At 33.0% G+C, this 17,734-nt stretch overlaps 1 protein-coding gene across 1 annotated transcript; it reads left to right on the top strand.

Moving 5' to 3' along the window:
• The first annotated feature begins 1,155 nt into the window (after positions 1-1,155).
• LOC132731805 (sodium-dependent glucose transporter 1-like) lies at positions 1,156-12,496 on the top strand. Its single transcript, XM_060718067.1, has 6 exons — positions 1,156-1,853; positions 2,254-2,424; positions 5,135-5,270; positions 6,575-6,724; positions 8,119-8,250; positions 8,471-12,496. The coding sequence occupies exons 1-6, from the start codon at positions 1,467-1,469 to the stop codon at positions 9,463-9,465; spliced, it is 1,971 nt and encodes a 656-aa protein (XP_060574050.1). The 5' UTR covers positions 1,156-1,466; the 3' UTR covers positions 9,466-12,496.
• Positions 12,497-17,734: the final 5,238 nt, after the last annotated feature.

Raw genomic sequence — 17,734 nt, 5'->3', positions numbered from 1 at the left:
GATGATTTCTGACAAGAGTTATCCCTTTTCAACGTTGAAAAAAATAATTCTTTAGTTTCCGTACATTATCTCCCCAACAGTACACTTGTAGTTTTAAGGACTTTGAACTTAGAATGAAAAAAATAGTTTGTGCAAACAAATTTCGAACTAAATATTATTATAACATTTGAAAATTTGGCTGCATGCGAGGGCAGCCGTGGCGTGACGACACATTTCTATTTACGATAAATGGACTATATATGCTTCATCTATTAGTTACTTTAGTGAAATAAATGCAATTGTGAATTAGCGGGCAATTTTAAATATTGTGTGCCAAGACCGTCTATGGAGGAGGCCGTCTATTAGTAGGTTATTTCTAAATTTTCACCTAGAAATCCAAAACATTCAGAATGTTTATGGAGCGCGCCATTTTGTTTTATGTACAGCGCCATTTTGATATCCAGTAAACACAGTTACTAGTAGCAGACGACACAAACAGTTAAATACCAAAACTGTGCTAAAATCGCCGTTAAAAGGCAATTAAATAAACTAACATAAATGTCTTCATTGTGAACTATTAAACTTTTATATACTTAATAATTGTAAAATATGTTTGTTTAAACAAATGTATGATATTAAAATTATATACTTTTGTTGTCAATTGTCATTGAACATCAAAAGTGATCATAAAACACATCCCTTTAATCGTTATTAAAAGAGTCAAATAAGGTAATAAAAAATAGTGATGATCTCAGTTTTCAACCCGTTGGAAAATATTTTGTTCGGTAAATGGTTCTCTAGGTTGTAATATACCGATATTCTAAATGTGATCTTGGTCTAGGTACTTGAACTTAAATCTTAATCACTGCAATGCTGATTTAGAAATCTACAAATTTTAAAGTATTTAACATTTCTGGCAGCTTATACTCATAAATATATAATATGAAGTCTGCAGTTCAATCAATCCGTTACCATGCAACCAGAGAAATCAGAAGAAATTCGATCGATAATATACATAGATGAATGGACATGACCCAAATGTACATTGTATTACTAAAGCCACTGTGATCCCATATGTTAAGTATTTGTAAACAATTACGCCATAGTTTTGACCTCTGTCCGCTATGATACAGTATATAACTTTACATTTAAACGTTAATGTGTTCTGGTTTTATTAACAAGTGTATATAGTGCAGACATTAACCTGTTTATGTGTAGTGACGCGGGAATATATGTTATAGTAGAGAGTTTTCAACATTTTTCTATGTGGGAATACTGTACATAAATGAATAATACATCAGGTAAATTACCATTCACCTTCGCCCGTGACCCTACATACAAACACGCTTCTACTTGAAAAAAAAAACGACCTTTTTTCTCATTGGAAATATGCAAATTAGAAAATTTAGGAATGTCAACGAAAGCTGTGTACAGTATCGGAGATGAACTGATTATAGATTTATTATATGGACTGAGATAATACAGAAATGGAGAATAAAGCGTTAGAATCTGGTGGAGAAATGTCATCTGACATGTCGTCTGCTATTGACAGTGAACACAAAAAATCTAATGAACAAACAGACGCAAATTACAAGGATTTTAATAAAATGAAAAAAGATAATATTAACAGGAAAGATCAATCGAATGAGCACAAAACGATCATTTACATAAACCGATCGTTTGATGAAACTAGTGATTCAGAGGACGTTCAAATAAAGCAGGAATCAAACCGGAAGGACGATGAGAGAGATTCCATTAAGAAAGACGTTACGGACCTGCTCGATGTAAATTTAAAAGAAAAATTAAAAGAAAATGAATATAACGATGCATTACCAGACCCAATTGATCTTGTCTTGCAGGAAATCGGGGAACAGGTAAAATGTTATACTTTGTTCAAGTAATTTCTTTCAATAAGTTATATCTTGTTTAGTTTATACAGAATTTATTTTAGTTCGATTGTGTAGGAAGCTATCAGCTTATAGACACACGTTCGAATCTATTCCTGGAACCAACCAATACTGAGCAATATGTGTAAAGTTTCTTGCTCAAGGAAACAACGACTGGCCCCTGGCGGGTTTTGAACTTATCTTGTTTGAGAAAATAAGTAAATTTGTCTTGTGTTTTGTGTATAAAATGTCGATTAAAACAACATCAGCTTAATGCTTTTTGAAACAAAAAGTTATCAAATGTGGACAGTGATAAAACATATCAAAATTAAGCTACATGAACTATTGAAAGATGGTAAAATCGTAAAATGTGTTTGTCTTTTTCCAGACATCTAATGACAATATAGTTAGCAAGCGTAATTCCAAGCAACTCCAGTTTACAGAAGATTCTCGAATAAGGGACGGGAATGACAAGGAGTATGAGGAGTCTTGCAGTAATCCTATGTTCAGATTTAAAGTCTGGGACACAATATTTTTGTTTTGGAATACAGCAACAATGGTTTGTATGGACTATTTAAGAAATAATATATCCCAAACAGTGATTTTATCGCTCAATAACATCACTGTTTTGAGTTCGGATGCGAGGAATTATATCACGAGGGCGTAGCCCGAGTGATATAATGATGCGCATCCGAACGACAAACAGTGATGTTATCAAGCGATAAAATCACTGTTTGGGATATATTATTTCGATTCTAACACGACATCAACAAATAAATGTTGCCGTACTTGATAGTTAAGCAAAATTGCACCTGATTTGTTTCCGTACTTATTTTCAGAGCGTCGGATTTTTAGTGGTTATGTCACGTGTATAATGATTACGTCACATGTCTAAATATAGAACGTCAAACTGTGCATCTGTTGCATAATAACACACACTTTCTGTTCTTCTATGTTCAATAGGGAAACATGCGGGTCGTGTTAGAATTGTTAATTTACAATAATTCACATAGTTACGAGAAAATAACGTGTTCAGCTTTTTAGCTCACATCAGCACAATGTGCTTAGAGGTGAGCTTTTGTAATAGTAGTTTGTGCGTCGTCCGTCGTTATCAACAATATTTCCTAAATAACTTGATGGAATTGGCCAAACTTCATAGGGCCCTTACGTGGTCCTCTGCAAAAGTTATATGAATGGTTCCAGTATTATGCACGAGGAGGTCACAGAAGCTAAGAGTAATCTTTGAAAATAAAACCTTTGAAAGTCTTATTTTAAATCTTCTCAGAACGTTCAATGCCCAGAGTTTAGATATTTGACATGTAGCACCACCTTGTGGTCATCTACAAAAGTTATATACGTGTATAAATAATGCCCTTATAGTCAAAAATGGCCCCGCTTTGGGGTCACTTTGTTTACTCAGTCTTATATAGGAAAGTACATGCACATGTAAGTATTTTTCTGTGGAACTGTGATGCCAACTGGACCTCTTCAGAAGTCATATAAATCATGGCCCTAGGGTTTAAATGTATTTGTCCTGCTCGATTTATTCAGACTATGGTAAATATATCTTAAAAAATTCTGCTGAGAAATACAATGCTTGGAGCTTTTATATTTGGCATGAAGCTTCGTCTTGTGGTTCTGTACAAAAGTTATATAATTATGCCACCAAAGTCGGAAGTCATTGGCCTTGCCCCAGGAATTAATTACTTTGTCTTAACACACTGTATAGTAAAATGTATTTAAAAGTTTTCTTTTGTAAAAACTATAATGCCAAGAGCTTAGATATTTGGCATGTAGCATTGCCTAGCGAATCACTATATATAAGTTATGTAAGATATGCCCCTTTGAGTAGCAAATGGTAATAATTATGGGTCATTTAGTTTATACAGATTTGTAAAGTGGAAATGTCTGAAAATTCTTCTTTTCTGAATGTCATAGAAATAACAATACCCAAAGCTAAGTCTTGCCATATCAACCATTAAGTTTCCATAACAACCAGTACCTTTCCATGGCAACCATTGACTTGCCATAGGAACAATAGACTTCCATAGCAACCACTTACTTTCCATAACAACCAGTGACTTCGCATAGCAACCGGTGACTTTCTGCTGTAACCATTGACTTTCATAGCTAACATGGACTTCAAATGGCATTTAGTAACTCTCATTGCAACCATTGATTTTCCATAGCATTCATTGACTTTCCATCGTAACCGATGACTCCCATAGCAACCGTTTGCTTTCCATAGCAACCATTGACTTCCATAGCAAACTGCAAATTTCCATAGTCACCAGTAACTTCCATAGCAAGTATTGACTTTTTACATAGCAACAAATGACTTCCATAGCAAACATTAACTTTCCATGGCAACGAGTGAATCTACCACTCAATTCCATAACATTCACTGACTTCCAAGGAAACCACCGATTTTGTATAGCAACTGGTGACCTCTTTAGAAACTATTGTTATACCTTAGCAATAGCAACAAGTAATGTTTTATTATATAATAAGCACTATATGAACTTAGTGATTTAGATTTTATATTTGCTTTTGATAAAAGTTTACAATATTACTTGTTCTTTGTCATTAAGAGTTTTCACATTCTGGTGAGAGATATTATCTAAAAGATCCAATAGCTGGGTGTTTGTCTGAAGGTCATGACCTCTAGCAAGAGAAATGGTTTCAGGTCATGACCTCTAGCAAGAGGGATGTTTGATTTACAGGAATATGTATGAAATGAAATGAGCACATTATTTAGGACATTATGATTCATACCATGTATATAGTGATGATTTTAAATCATTTTTTCTTTTCAGAAATAGGTAATGTTTAAGTGGAAATATAGTATTTAAGAAAAATAAATGTAACTGTATTTCAATGTTTTATACAGCTATGTAATACAGTAAATGCCATAATTTTTATCAAGTAGGAAATCTTTTATTTTGAATCAATTATTACACTATTGCCTTTGTATTTTAACATTAGACACATATGTACATTGTTTTTTATTTGAAATGTTGAAATTTGGCCTTAACCCCCAAATTCACTAGACACACCTGCATTACGGCAAAGTTCAATTGTATAGAAACAAATTTCTACTTTTGTTCCTAATATTTAGTGATATATAGATGCGATGGCAACGCATTTTTTTCACAAATACAATCATGTTTACTCTAAGTAAATGTTCTGCAAAAAGGTTACAATATTGAAAAATTATTTAAATTTTATATATTATATTCCAATGAATCATTTAATCATGAATTTATCAGGGATGGGTTTATGGACAAATGGGCCCGGCTTTACCAGATCTCCAGCTGATAGCAGGTGTACCACTTCAACAAGCCACATGGTTATTTACAGGTTTTGCCATTGGTTATCTAGGTGGATGTCTCTTAGCTGGATTTAGTAAGTACTTCTTCAAAAATATTCATTTTTATGAGACGAAAGGTAATTTCGGACATACTATGGTATTTCATTTGTCCGTCCGTCTATCCGTTTGCTTGTTTGCCGTCCGTTAGCCACTTCGATACCCGCACAATTACTATTATTAATTGTGCTGTCGTCAAACTTTGTATGTAGGATGGTCACAACCAGTTAATGGTCCCGATTAATTTGAGGTCAGAAGTGCAAAAGTCAATATAATGTGGCATTTGTAAATTCCTTGTTTGCTCAGTTACAATTTGTACTTTATAAGGAATAAGGCATTTGTTAAACTTGATAGGAACATTGCACGTGGCCAGTAGATGACTCCTTTTGATTATGAGATTAACAATGACTTAATGGAAAATCATTTTCCGCTCAATAACTGAGAAGGAATAAATCTAGGTTTATGAAACTTGGTTAGGGCATTGCACGTGCCCAGAAGGTGGACCTTTTTATATTGAAGTCGTTAGGACAAAGGTCCAGGCTACTAAGTTAAAATAAAGTTTTGCTATCCAAATTTAGAAGGAATAATCTTAGGTTTGTAAAACTTAATTGGGACATTTATCATGGTCAAATGATTTTGAGGACAGCGCCTCAAAGTTCAAGGTCACATTAACAATTAGGTTAAAATCTTTGTCTTTGGATGAAATAATAGTCTAGATTTGTGAAACTTTTAGTAAAATTGCCCGTGGTTACTGTTCAATACGAGGTAATTAGGTTTAAAGCCAAAGTAACGATGACACGTAGGATAAAATTTAATTCCGATCAACAACTTGAGTCTCGAGCCTTGGTTTCTGAAATTTGGTTGGAATATATTGGCCATGGCAAGTTGATGAACTGTATTGAGATCATTGAGTCAAATGTCAATGTCATAAAATATTTATGTTAAATCAGTGTCTTTTCAATAAATTCTTGTATTTTTCAATGAGTCCTACCAAATTTACATCTTACGACAGCATAAATAATGCTCAGACACGTGAAACTCTTCTTTCTTTATAAAATATACATGTAATTATTTTGCCATTTTCACGAACCTATTATCTGTCCAGTTTTTTTGTCTTTAATTTACAATATAAAAGTATATGTTTATGATGACAAAGAAACTAACTTAAATCTCGTTACACAAAGCTAACAGAGATAAACATAAAATGTTGTCGAAGTTATCAATGGCAAAATTGACATTGGGCAAACTTGATCAACTAACTGATTAACCGTAAATGCGAAAACAATTGAAATTTAAATGCAGTGAATTATTAACATAACTGATATTATATTATTTGTTCCAGTTCAAGATAGATTCAATCCAAGACTTTTGCTGTTCTTATATACGTTAGGGACAGCAATTACCATTGGATTATTGCCATGGATACCCGAGTTTATTGTCATGGTAATTATACGGGTCATTAATGGAATATGTATTGGAGGCCAAGACACAGGTATGCTTTACATTTCTTCCCTCAGATACCTTTTATTTTTGTATGTGACACAATTTCAAGACTCAAAGTGTTTTCCTAGTGAAATCTATCGTTTGATACATGTACAACACGTGTGTACTTACACCAGCTAACCAGAACTAACAGTTCATTGTGTCCGCGAACACATTAACGGGGTGAATTTACATGAACAAGTTTTTTATGGTGCTTATCTAGTGACACAGGAATGAGAAAATAACGCTGGATTTTTGCAATGATACCACAAAATTTGTGCAATGCTATGGCCGCAGCATGAGCAGTAAATGATTTAAATATTTTTTTTCCGGGATCACAAAAAAGATCAGACTAACCATAACATTCATTCATAAATGACCTTGAACTTCGAGGTTAAATGTCTAAATTTGGCTCGTTTTTCCCCTGATTTGTGCTTTTAGTGACTATAAGTTTGTTATTTTTGAAAGGATTGTTTTCATACTTGAACATAATAAACTTGAACATAATAACTGTAACTGGATATATAACTTTGTTATTATTGAATGGATTGATTTAATATAATAACACAAAATTCTTTAAGATAAGAACTTTATGAGTGTATATCAAACTCAAATTGACCTTGGTCCATATATGACCTTGACCTTGAAGATTAAATTGAATTTTTACTATGATTGACTGTAACTTGATAATTAATAAATGGATTATTCGTCCATGATTTACTGCGGAATGACACAAATTATTTTGCGTGTCGACAATAAAACAGAATTACACAAAACATCAGTTTTGAACTTAATGTTCTTGCTGTGTTACAAAAACATTTTTATTTACATTTTCTTCAAATGGAAGACTATGTTTTTTGTTGCTTTTTTAACTCCGTATACAAATAATGGACGGTGCAACTGTCTGTAGTTTACCGAGTTTTAATATTGTGAAACCTGGCAAAAATTAAGTCGTGCGTAAACACGTTGTCTTCACCTAAAGGAGAACTGTTTCGTATTTGGACAAGACCTTCAAGCTGAACTTGACCTTCACTTTTAAATGACTTGACGATCAAGGCCAAATTATTGAAATTTGCTTAAATTGTCATAACTTTATTATTTATTTATGTATTCGAATTATTTTCGGACAAAGAACACTTACCAATAAAACTGACATGATGATTAATTTATATTTGGCCTTTACTTTTAATGACTTTGACCGCCAAGATCCAATATAATGTTTGAATTATATTTTGTTCAAGAAAATTATGTTTTCTTGGAGTTTTCTAAACTACAATAATCATCCTCAAACGAGTTTTCACTTAAGAAGTAACAAAAAGTCGAGCGACGCCCCCCCCCCCCACACACACACACTTGACGATGGCTATTATTATTATTATCATTATATTATTTTATGCTTATTAGGCATTCATTCCATGTTATTTGCACTATGGGCCAGTGAAGGCGGCCCTTTCATCCAGATGACCCACGTGCTCACGGCTGTTGGTGGGATTATATCTCCTCTCATTACACAACCTTTTGTAAGAGAACCGAAAGGTAAATATTCTTTACTGAAATATAATAAATGGATCTCGTTTGAGTATAGCCTTCACTATATATACATAAAAGCTTTATCAACGTTGTAAATGTTTATTCTAGTAATTAAGGATGGTTAATACCGGCACTGTTCTCTAACTCGTAACATCGCTGTGTTCTTTGTTACAGAGCGTATATTGTATTAGTATTGCATTGATCTTATTTTTTATATCTCTTGCAGGGAATGTGGAACCAGGACGTAATTTATCATATGATGTAACATCAGTAACAACAACATCTGCAGTTACAAACAACATAACATTTTTTCAGTATAATTCAACTCTAACTAGTCTTAGCACGGGCGGTGTCACGTATTCGGAAACTGTTCACAAAGAGACTCATGTTCAGTATGCTTTTCTGATTACTGGAATACTAGTTTTTTCTGCAGCTGTTCCATTCCTTGTTGCTTTTCTTCGGAAACAAGCAATTCAAAAGACCGTACGCCAATATAGCAATGATAGTGTTGATAAAAATAAGCTACCGAAATTGATAAAACAGATCATTTTATTTATTTTGTTTGTAAATTCATTTGTTGCTACGGCCTACATTGATTTGTTTCCCAGCTTCCTAACAACTTTTGTAATGAGTCAACTTGACTGGACACAGCAAGCAGCATCCTCTCTCACTTCCCTTTATTTCGGTATGTACGCTGTTGGAAACTTTATAGGAGTCTTTATTTTAGCATACATAACTCCTACAAAACTCATTGTTACCTCCTATCTTACCTCAGGAATTTCGATAGCGGGTGTTTTACTAAGCGTTTTGTATATACAGACTGAATTAGTTTGGGTCTCTGTAGGGCTCAGTGGTATAACAATGTCGGGAATATTGCCAACCCTGTTCACATTTACACAGGAAAACGTGACACCAATCACAGCGAGGCTAGCTTCAGGTCTGCTGATTTCCGGCTCCGCTGGAGTAATGGTGAATCCAATACTTTTGGGATACATGATGGAAGTGTTCTCACCAATGTGGTTTATATATCTATCTCTTGGGGAAACTGTCGTTTGCTCAATGTTGTTTGCAACAGTCTTTACATTATCAAGGCTTTATTCTGCAAAGAGAATTAAAATACACGAGACATCTGCTCTCAACGAAGAACTAAAACCTAAGGACGATGAGGTTACAGAAGATCAAACGAAAATATATCCTCGTGGAACCCTCTTTGGTGTTTAGTTAAATATGGGTTTTAGCTCAGAAGAACCGTCTAACGTCAAAATTGGTCTTCTCCTCTGAAAGTACTTCAAATTTGGTGTGAAGCAACATAGTCAAACTGCCCAATTTACGCTAAACAGAGGTCAAAATACCAAAAATCTCATTCCAGCCATTACAGCTTTTCCTATTGATCGAATGGCTGGATGATCATCAAACTTTGTCTGTAGCTTTTAAAGATAGTCATCTATCAAGTTACTTTAAAGAATAGCTTTACACTTTTACCCATAGCATTTTGAAATGCTTGTCTGTCATGTTTGTTGTTCTAAATGATTTTAATCAGCTCTAGAGCCTTATTACTTATTAGGAGCTGCAAGACCCTTAAATATGGGATTAAATAGATCAGATTGCTCCAAATTGATTTGGTTAGTTATTTTAAGAAGACAGTAGTGCCAAATTGCAATATATGTAAACTATTTATTTAGTTATATAGTATGATTGTGATCTCCCTTTGAACTACTTAAAGCCCCCCTCTCCCACTCCCTAGGGTAAATGTTTAGGTCACTGTTTCGATAATTAGCATGGTTTTAGCAAGCTTATGCGGAGGCATCGTTTAAAAGTTCTTTTCGACCCCACCCCAATGTCAAGGTCAATGTCTGCTATTAAAAAGTAATTGACAATTGGTTTCCGGACAAAAACTACAGTTCAGAATCAAACATATAGCAAGGTTGTGTGGAGATATCTCTTGGAATCTTGGAACTGCTTTAAGGCCTCAAATTGTCAAAACCAATGTCACTATAACTCAAAATAAAAGAAAATGGTTTTCAAATGATAATTAAAGACAAGTTTGATACATGTATGTTATAATCTTATATACATATATATTTATATCATTGATATAATATACTAATGATATATTTCATTTTTTTTTTTTGTTGATATTTTCTTATTTTCTTGGCCTTTAATTTACCTTGAGCATCAAGATCAATTTCTTTAAAATTGCTTACATTGTCGTACATTTGCTACTGATTTAAGATTTAATTCATACTTAGACAAAAGAACACACATGACAAAACAGACATGTTAAATCATTTTGATATGACCTTTAATTTACCTTTATTATTGAATTTTGCTAACATTGTCACAGCTTTGATATTTATTGATTCATTCCTCATGTTCTTGGACAAAAAGAACACTTAATGACAGAAATGACAATTTAAATATGGCAATGACCTTGACCATTAAGGTCAAATAGGATTTTTTTAATCATTTGTTACCAAAATATAGTGTAAAATAGGAGTATTCGCTACTATAATATACTTCCTTTGATGTGTTTGACTTTAGAAATAAGAAAAAGACGAGCGTGGCCCCCGCTAGGCGGTAGCTCTTGTTGATAAAATCAGTATTGTATCTGGTCACCATTCTGTCATTCCTGGGTGGATTATAAAATAACTAACCATAAATGTTTTGGATATTATGACGATGTGTGGCGCGCAAGAATTATGTCATCTTTCTATAATTTCTGGGTGGATTATAGATTCATATAGAAAGTTATGCCCCATTAACTTTAATAAAAAATAAGTTTCCGTCCATTATCTCCACAACAGTTGTACATATTCAACTCAATTTTAACATATGTCATTGTTATTAGAATGATTTGTACAAATAAAATTGGAACTAAATATTAAAGCATTTGAAATTTTGGCTGCATGCGGGGGCATTCGTGGCGTTACGACACATTTCTAGTTTTCAATCTTGTATTTATATGTACCACATTTTGTTTGCATGTATTTCATTCTAACTATTGTCTACGTCACAGGAGAGCTGTGATTAATAAAAGTGTTATATTATTTATTTTGTATATTATATACAAACACACAAAAATGTACTTATTTTATGTACTGAAGACTTCTGTAAAGCCCCAGTCACATTAGAGCTTACGACCAGAGAAGACCAGTTCACGATCACCAGTGACCTCTGGTCGCGGACAATCTTTAAAACGTCTTACGACTGTCATCGGTGATCTTTGACAGTCGCAGGTTATCTTATTTAGGTCCCACGTAGAGAGGTTATTGAGCTTATGACCTGCCGTGCGATTGTCAATGATGACTGGTCTTACGATAGTCGCAGAAGTAAATTTATACGTGCAAAAATGGTTTTGGTCGCAAACAATCGCTGATGATCGTCAGTTTTACAAGTCGCCGGTGGTCGAAAGTAATCTTAAGCTCTAGTGTGACTGGGGTTTAACATGGCCTTTAGTACTTGACAAAAAGGGCACGTGTGTGTGTGTGTGTGTGTGCGTGCGTGCGTGCGTGTGTGCGTGTGTGTGTGTGCGTGTGCGCGCGCGCGCGTGTGTGTGTGTGTGTGTGCGTGCATGTTTGTGTGCGTGCATGTGTGTATGCGTGCGTGCATTTCAACCAAACTTGCCAGAGTGTTCTGTGTGTGAAGGGCTTCTAAAGTTCTTTCTCAGAATTATGTTCCATGGCAAGCAAAACGGGAATATAGAAAGAAACATAAACCATTTGTATTCACTCTAAAACCACAAGGCCTAGAGCATAGATATTTTGCACCAAGTAATGCATTGTCTGAAGATTGTTCAAATAATAGCCATGAGATCAAAATTGGCCGCAGGTTCAGAAAATGAAAGGGCTTACATATTAAGCATGATCTATTGTCTAGTGGATAGCTACCAAGTTTTGTTTTTCAAATTAAAGTCTCTGGTTTGGCATCATCGTTTGCTCCTATTTATGTTCTGTTCGTACTTGTGTTGTATTTTTTTCTCCTTCTTGTGTTTAATAATGCGGTGACATAGCATTAGCATTTTTTTCACAAATGCAATCTTGTTTATGCTTTTGTTTAAGGTATCTACTTTCAGTATCGGTTCTCAAATTACTGATTGCTATTTTTATGTTAACAACATACAAGTTTGAAGTGGGCAATATCATAAAGCATCGATAAAAATGTATTTATAATACACAGTTACTTAAAATTACTTAAATACAATCACTAAAACTGTCTAGATCCTTTTTGGTTTATTGCCAACAACCATATATGATGTATCAAATTTATATACATGTATGTATTACATATAAATAAATTTAGAAATGAGTATTTTTTCGTTTTACATGTGCCATAAACCCCACGATACCTTTTATTTCTATATAACGTTTCTGGTGTTAAGGTAGCTGCTTTCCTACCAAAATTTGACAACATCTCAGATCTTGATGATTTTTGGTATGCAAACACGTAGATATGTAAGCTTTACTTCAGCAGCATTATTTTGTAAATAAAGAGCGTTAGTATAACGTCAAAGCGTCCCCTATTGGCGGTGGCAGAATCGCGCCTTTTTATAAAAGAACGGACTGTTTTTATCAATTCTCATTCGATTTTCTTTAATCAAATTTTAGAATATTCCTTCATATTGATGTCTTTCTCTTAACTTTGCTGAATATACTGCGATTCTACGGCTAATTTCCCTCCGTTCTGAGTACACATCTGTTAACTGTTGAAAATACCGTCCGTCATCGCAATACCAATTGTGAAATATAAAAAAATCAACACGGTAATTTTTGCTATAATTTTTAGCAGGTATTGAAATCATGAAGGAAAATATTTATGCAATGCAAATATATCTGGCGCAGTCACAGTTTCATCATGCTATGTGCATCTCGGAACTACATAAAGTTTCATGTTACCATATGTAACAGTTTCGAATAGTATAAATCAATTAGTTGGAAAATTCTGAAATTGTCATTTTTGAAATGAATATAATTAATCACGACAAATAAAGTCACGATTGACAAAACTTAGTTAGTGCGTTTGCGACCAGCATGGATCCATACCAGCCTGCGCTTCCGCGCAGTGTGCTGTTCGCTCACAGACGCTATTACAAGTAGAGAAACTGATAGCGAACATCATGGATCCTGATCACACTGCGCGGATGCGCATGCTGGTCTGGATCCATGCTAGTCGCAAACGCATAACGTTTGCTTTGTTGTGACGCAGCTCATTTGTATCTTTAACTGGTAGTCTCTAGCAGACAATTATTATAATTATTATTATTTATTAATAGCCATCAGTTATTCTATTTTCTCGTGCAACTAAGTATACTTTGCGGTACTTAACCATTTGAAACCAGCAAGAAAATAACAAATGACATTTATGGTACAAAAATTGTCATTAGCTGCAACATATGGGTATATTCTGCTGTATGGCACAAGGAAACAACAATATATTCAATCAAAATCAGTTTTAATGGGCCAGACGTAGACCGTGTGTCACCCGTTTTGAAAACAGTATGTCATCATTTAAATCGCGGTAATGGTGTTACATTTCAGTTTTCTCATGTTTCAGTTAAAATTTCTACATGTTACTTTGCTTGATTTTAAATATTATTATTATTCTTACTTTGTAACTGAAAATTAAATTTTTCAACAAGCAAGAACATTTAGGAAATGATGATTGTTTTAGACGTATGCATAAATTTAACGGACTATTGTTGCTTTTTGCAGAAGTTTGTAAAATGTTGTTCTATTTTACGTAAAAATCTAGAGATTTAAAATATTTTGCACAAAAACTTGGTTGTTAAGGTGTTTGAATTAAATCATTATATCAATTCTGACCAATTTTAACAATGGTCACATAAAAATATGCCATTACTGCGAAATAAGTGATGACGCGGAATTAGTGATGTTGAGTATAGCCGTAATTAATATGCATGCTAAATTTCTCACGCATTACATTTATGCCTCAGGATACCGGGCAGAGTTTCAAAAAAATACGCATCGGGCTGGCGAAATCGAGTTTTAAGTACAACTTAAACCGGACGATAATTTTTGGGTCAGTGAGTTAAAAAATTGACTTGGATATTTGCATTTATAATAAAGTGCATGTATGTCAGTCCAGTGATCAGCAGAATTGTTAATGAAAGGGTTGTGGGAAGGGGGTTTGTCCTCTTTGAATTCATTTTGCAAAAAAAAAAATGGTTGGCTACTCCTGATCATTTTTATGTGTCAGGCATTTCATTCTTCTTAAAAACCTCTGTAGCAGGAATACTCAATTTTTAGATAGAGATAGGGGCCATTTCTCATAATGTAAGTCTATGAGAAAGTCAAAACGAAAGTCTGACATTTATTGATATACTATATGTTTTTAAGCGGAGCGGTGGTCATGGAACCTTTATTTAAATGCACTTTCGTGACATTTCATAACGAGAGGGCAATAATGGCCCAAATATCGCTCAACTGAATATTAATCTCTCTTTGACAAGGAACAAGTTATATTGTAAACTATAATTGAAAGCAGATGTAAAATCTTACTCTTAAACTGTTTTCACATTTTATATTTGTATCTGAATCTTGTAAAAACATAACTGGTTGCTATTAGTAAGGGAAAACAACATATTGCTATTGGTAAGGGAAAACAACAGTTACGTAAGAAGTCACTGGTTGCTATATAAAATCAATGGTTTCCTTGGAGGTCAGTGCCTGCTATGAAATTTAAAGGTAGATTAGCTTACTTTTGGTTCCTTTTTTTTCGGATTTTAGGTTTCTTTCGTTATTTCCAAAAGCTTCCAAAGGTGATGCAAATCCGTTGATTCGGGTATTTCGTATCGACAAAATGCTTTCTATTAAAATTTCGATTGGATTAGATTTCAATTACTTTGATTAATGTTTTTCTTTGAGCTAAAACGACATTTATAATAATAATAATAATAATAATAATAATAATAATAATAATAATAATATTAATAATATTAATAATAATAATAAAATCTTTATTTATAGAAGGTAACATACAAAGTTCACAGTAACAAGTATACTTATTTTCAGTATGGCCTTCTGATTTAACAATAACAAAGAAAAAAATGTAGATCTATACAAATATTTAAAATCTTTTGGTATATACCGGTATAAAAAAATATTTATATTATTAAATGTAAAGGTTAGATAATTTTTATTCATTCATCCGACTGACACTCATATTATTAATTATGGTAATTATAGATAAGCTCGTAATGATTTAAAAGATTGTAAACTCGAACATTGTTTGATAGTAATAGGTAATTTATTCCAAACGTTACTTAGAAAATAAATTTTACAGTTGTTTTTGAAAGATTGTTAAGTCGAACATTGTTTGATAGTAATAGGTAATTTATTCCAAACTTCAATACTGAAATAAGAAAAAGAATCCTTTAAATAATTTGTATGAGGTATACTTTTCAGTACAAGATCTTTATGAGCGATTGATTCATTGTGAGAGAAACTTAAAATTTCACTCATATATAACGGTGCCAGATTGTTTAAAGATTTATACACCATAATTGCTGTGTGGTATTTCACTCTGAAATTGAATTTCAGCCATTTAAGTTTATTAAAAAGATCTAATGTTGGTGAACGTATCGGTCTATTAAGTATAATTTTTACAGCTCTTTTTTGAATTGAGTTTACTTTATTGTATGTATGAGTATGTATGTCCTTTCCCCATACCGTACAAATATAATAAATAAAAATAACGGTAAAAATGAACTAAAACGAAAAAACTTGAGTATGAAATAAATTGTTTTGTAGTTCTTATTTACTTCTTTTTTACTTTTATCTTTTAAGAAGATAAATATAGAGATGCCCTCTGCAGATTTAAAACTTCGTATTGAAACAGGAAGATATGAAAATTTAATATGAGTGAACAGACTGTGAATATCAGATTTTACTAGTACGTCCGCATTATCGTGAATTGAGAGAAAAAATAAAACCATATTTTGTCATTGGCAAAACATTAAACTCCACCACATCCAGTAAAATATTGAATGATTTATCTAAAATCATTTACTCGGCAATGATCGAGAAATGAGAAAAAGAAACGTGTAATGAAACCTTTTTCTACATAGTTTTAGTTTTAGCATATGTTTTTTATGATATGACAAAATACTGCTGTTTTAATTCAAATTTTGATACACATATTGCTGTCCCTCATTTTAATTGTAGAAAAAAAAAGATTAGTTAATTAAATAATTTGTCATCATTGTGTATGCTCTAGTGCTTTATATTTTTGTCTTCATGTATATAGAGGATTTTAATTTCGTGTAAGTTCAATACTGATTTTTTTGAACGATTTGAATAAAATAATATTTTCTCGCCAGAGGCTCGCACAATATAATTTATTCAACTCCTTCAATAAATTCAATAATGAACTTACACGAATTTAATATTCTCTTTATCACATACCAAAAATAAAGACCGTTTAAAGTTTTCATTGACATTTTTTTGCTATCATTTACCACGTTTTTCCACTATGTTTGTATAACGTGAAAATATGGGTGTCGCAAAAGCGGCACGGGTATGTGATAAATAATGGTTTTGCGACATTTAGCGGCGGTTGCGACATTTAGCGTCAATGGTGCGACATTTAGCGGCAAGTGCGACATTTAGCGGCGTTGCGACATATAACGGCGCCACATACATTTTATTTGGATTTTAAAGGCGTTTTAGCTCCACACCCCAAGTGTCTGTGATCTTTCATTATCGTAGAAAATTGGTTCTTACTAAGACTAACATATAGAAGAAAGACCCCATGCATTTATTAATGACCCAAAACAAATAATTTGAAACATACTTTTTATTATTCTTGTATAGAGTTAATGAACACTGTTCCTATAGAAATAAGAAATTCTACAAGTATCAAATTGTTTAAATCACATTTCAAACATTTATTATCATCCATGAGGCAGAGGTGTTTGCACGATGTTATAGCCATGGAATGACAACCAAAGTATAAGAACTAGTTAATTAACATACAGATTTAGTGCGATTTAGAGACGGTTCATTTTGCTACGATTTGTACAGCCATTCTGTGTTTTTTTTTATTTTACAGTAGCCTATTTGTTTGTTATTTTTTCTATTTTCTTGTCAATGAATTGTAAATATCAAAAAAAGTAAGTATCGGGTTATATATATATTTGAGTGTAAGCTGTTTTGAAAAAGAAAGACACCATGCATATTTTTACATTATAATAGACGTTGAAACAAAGCTGCTTACTGTATATTAAGTTTTTTTCTTTATATATATATATGATAAGTAGATGTGCTGGGATTGACAAATACATTTGTATAAATTTTATTTGAATTTTAAGGCATTTTGAGCTCCAAACCCCAAGTGCCTGTGATACTATATACATGTATATGTCTGTCTTTGTTGGAATGGTATAATCTCTAGATATAATTATTTGCATATTTTCATGTTTATTGAAGGCCTTGTTCAAGATATGATTTTGGACTATGTGTGTTAATAAGCTACC

The sequence above is a fragment of the Ruditapes philippinarum genome, unplaced genomic scaffold (assembly GCF_026571515.1).
Source record: "Ruditapes philippinarum isolate M1 unplaced genomic scaffold, ASM2657151v2 ctg63_1_1_1_1, whole genome shotgun sequence".
Lineage (NCBI taxonomy): Eukaryota > Metazoa > Mollusca > Bivalvia > Venerida > Veneridae > Ruditapes > Ruditapes philippinarum.
Note: the sequence above shows the minus strand (reverse complement) of the source record. Positions and strands in the feature narration are given on the sequence as shown.

Coding starts and splice junctions, on each gene's coding strand:
- LOC132731805 (XM_060718067.1), top strand. CDS start 1,467: ATGGAGAATAAAGCGTTAGAATCTGGTGGAGAAATGTCATCTGACATG. Junction 1,854..2,253: donor TGCAGGAAATCGGGGAACAG/GTAAAATGTTAT, acceptor GTCTTTTTCCAG/ACATCTAATGACAATATAGT. Junction 2,425..5,134: donor TTTGGAATACAGCAACAATG/GTTTGTATGGAC, acceptor TGAATTTATCAG/GGATGGGTTTATGGACAAAT.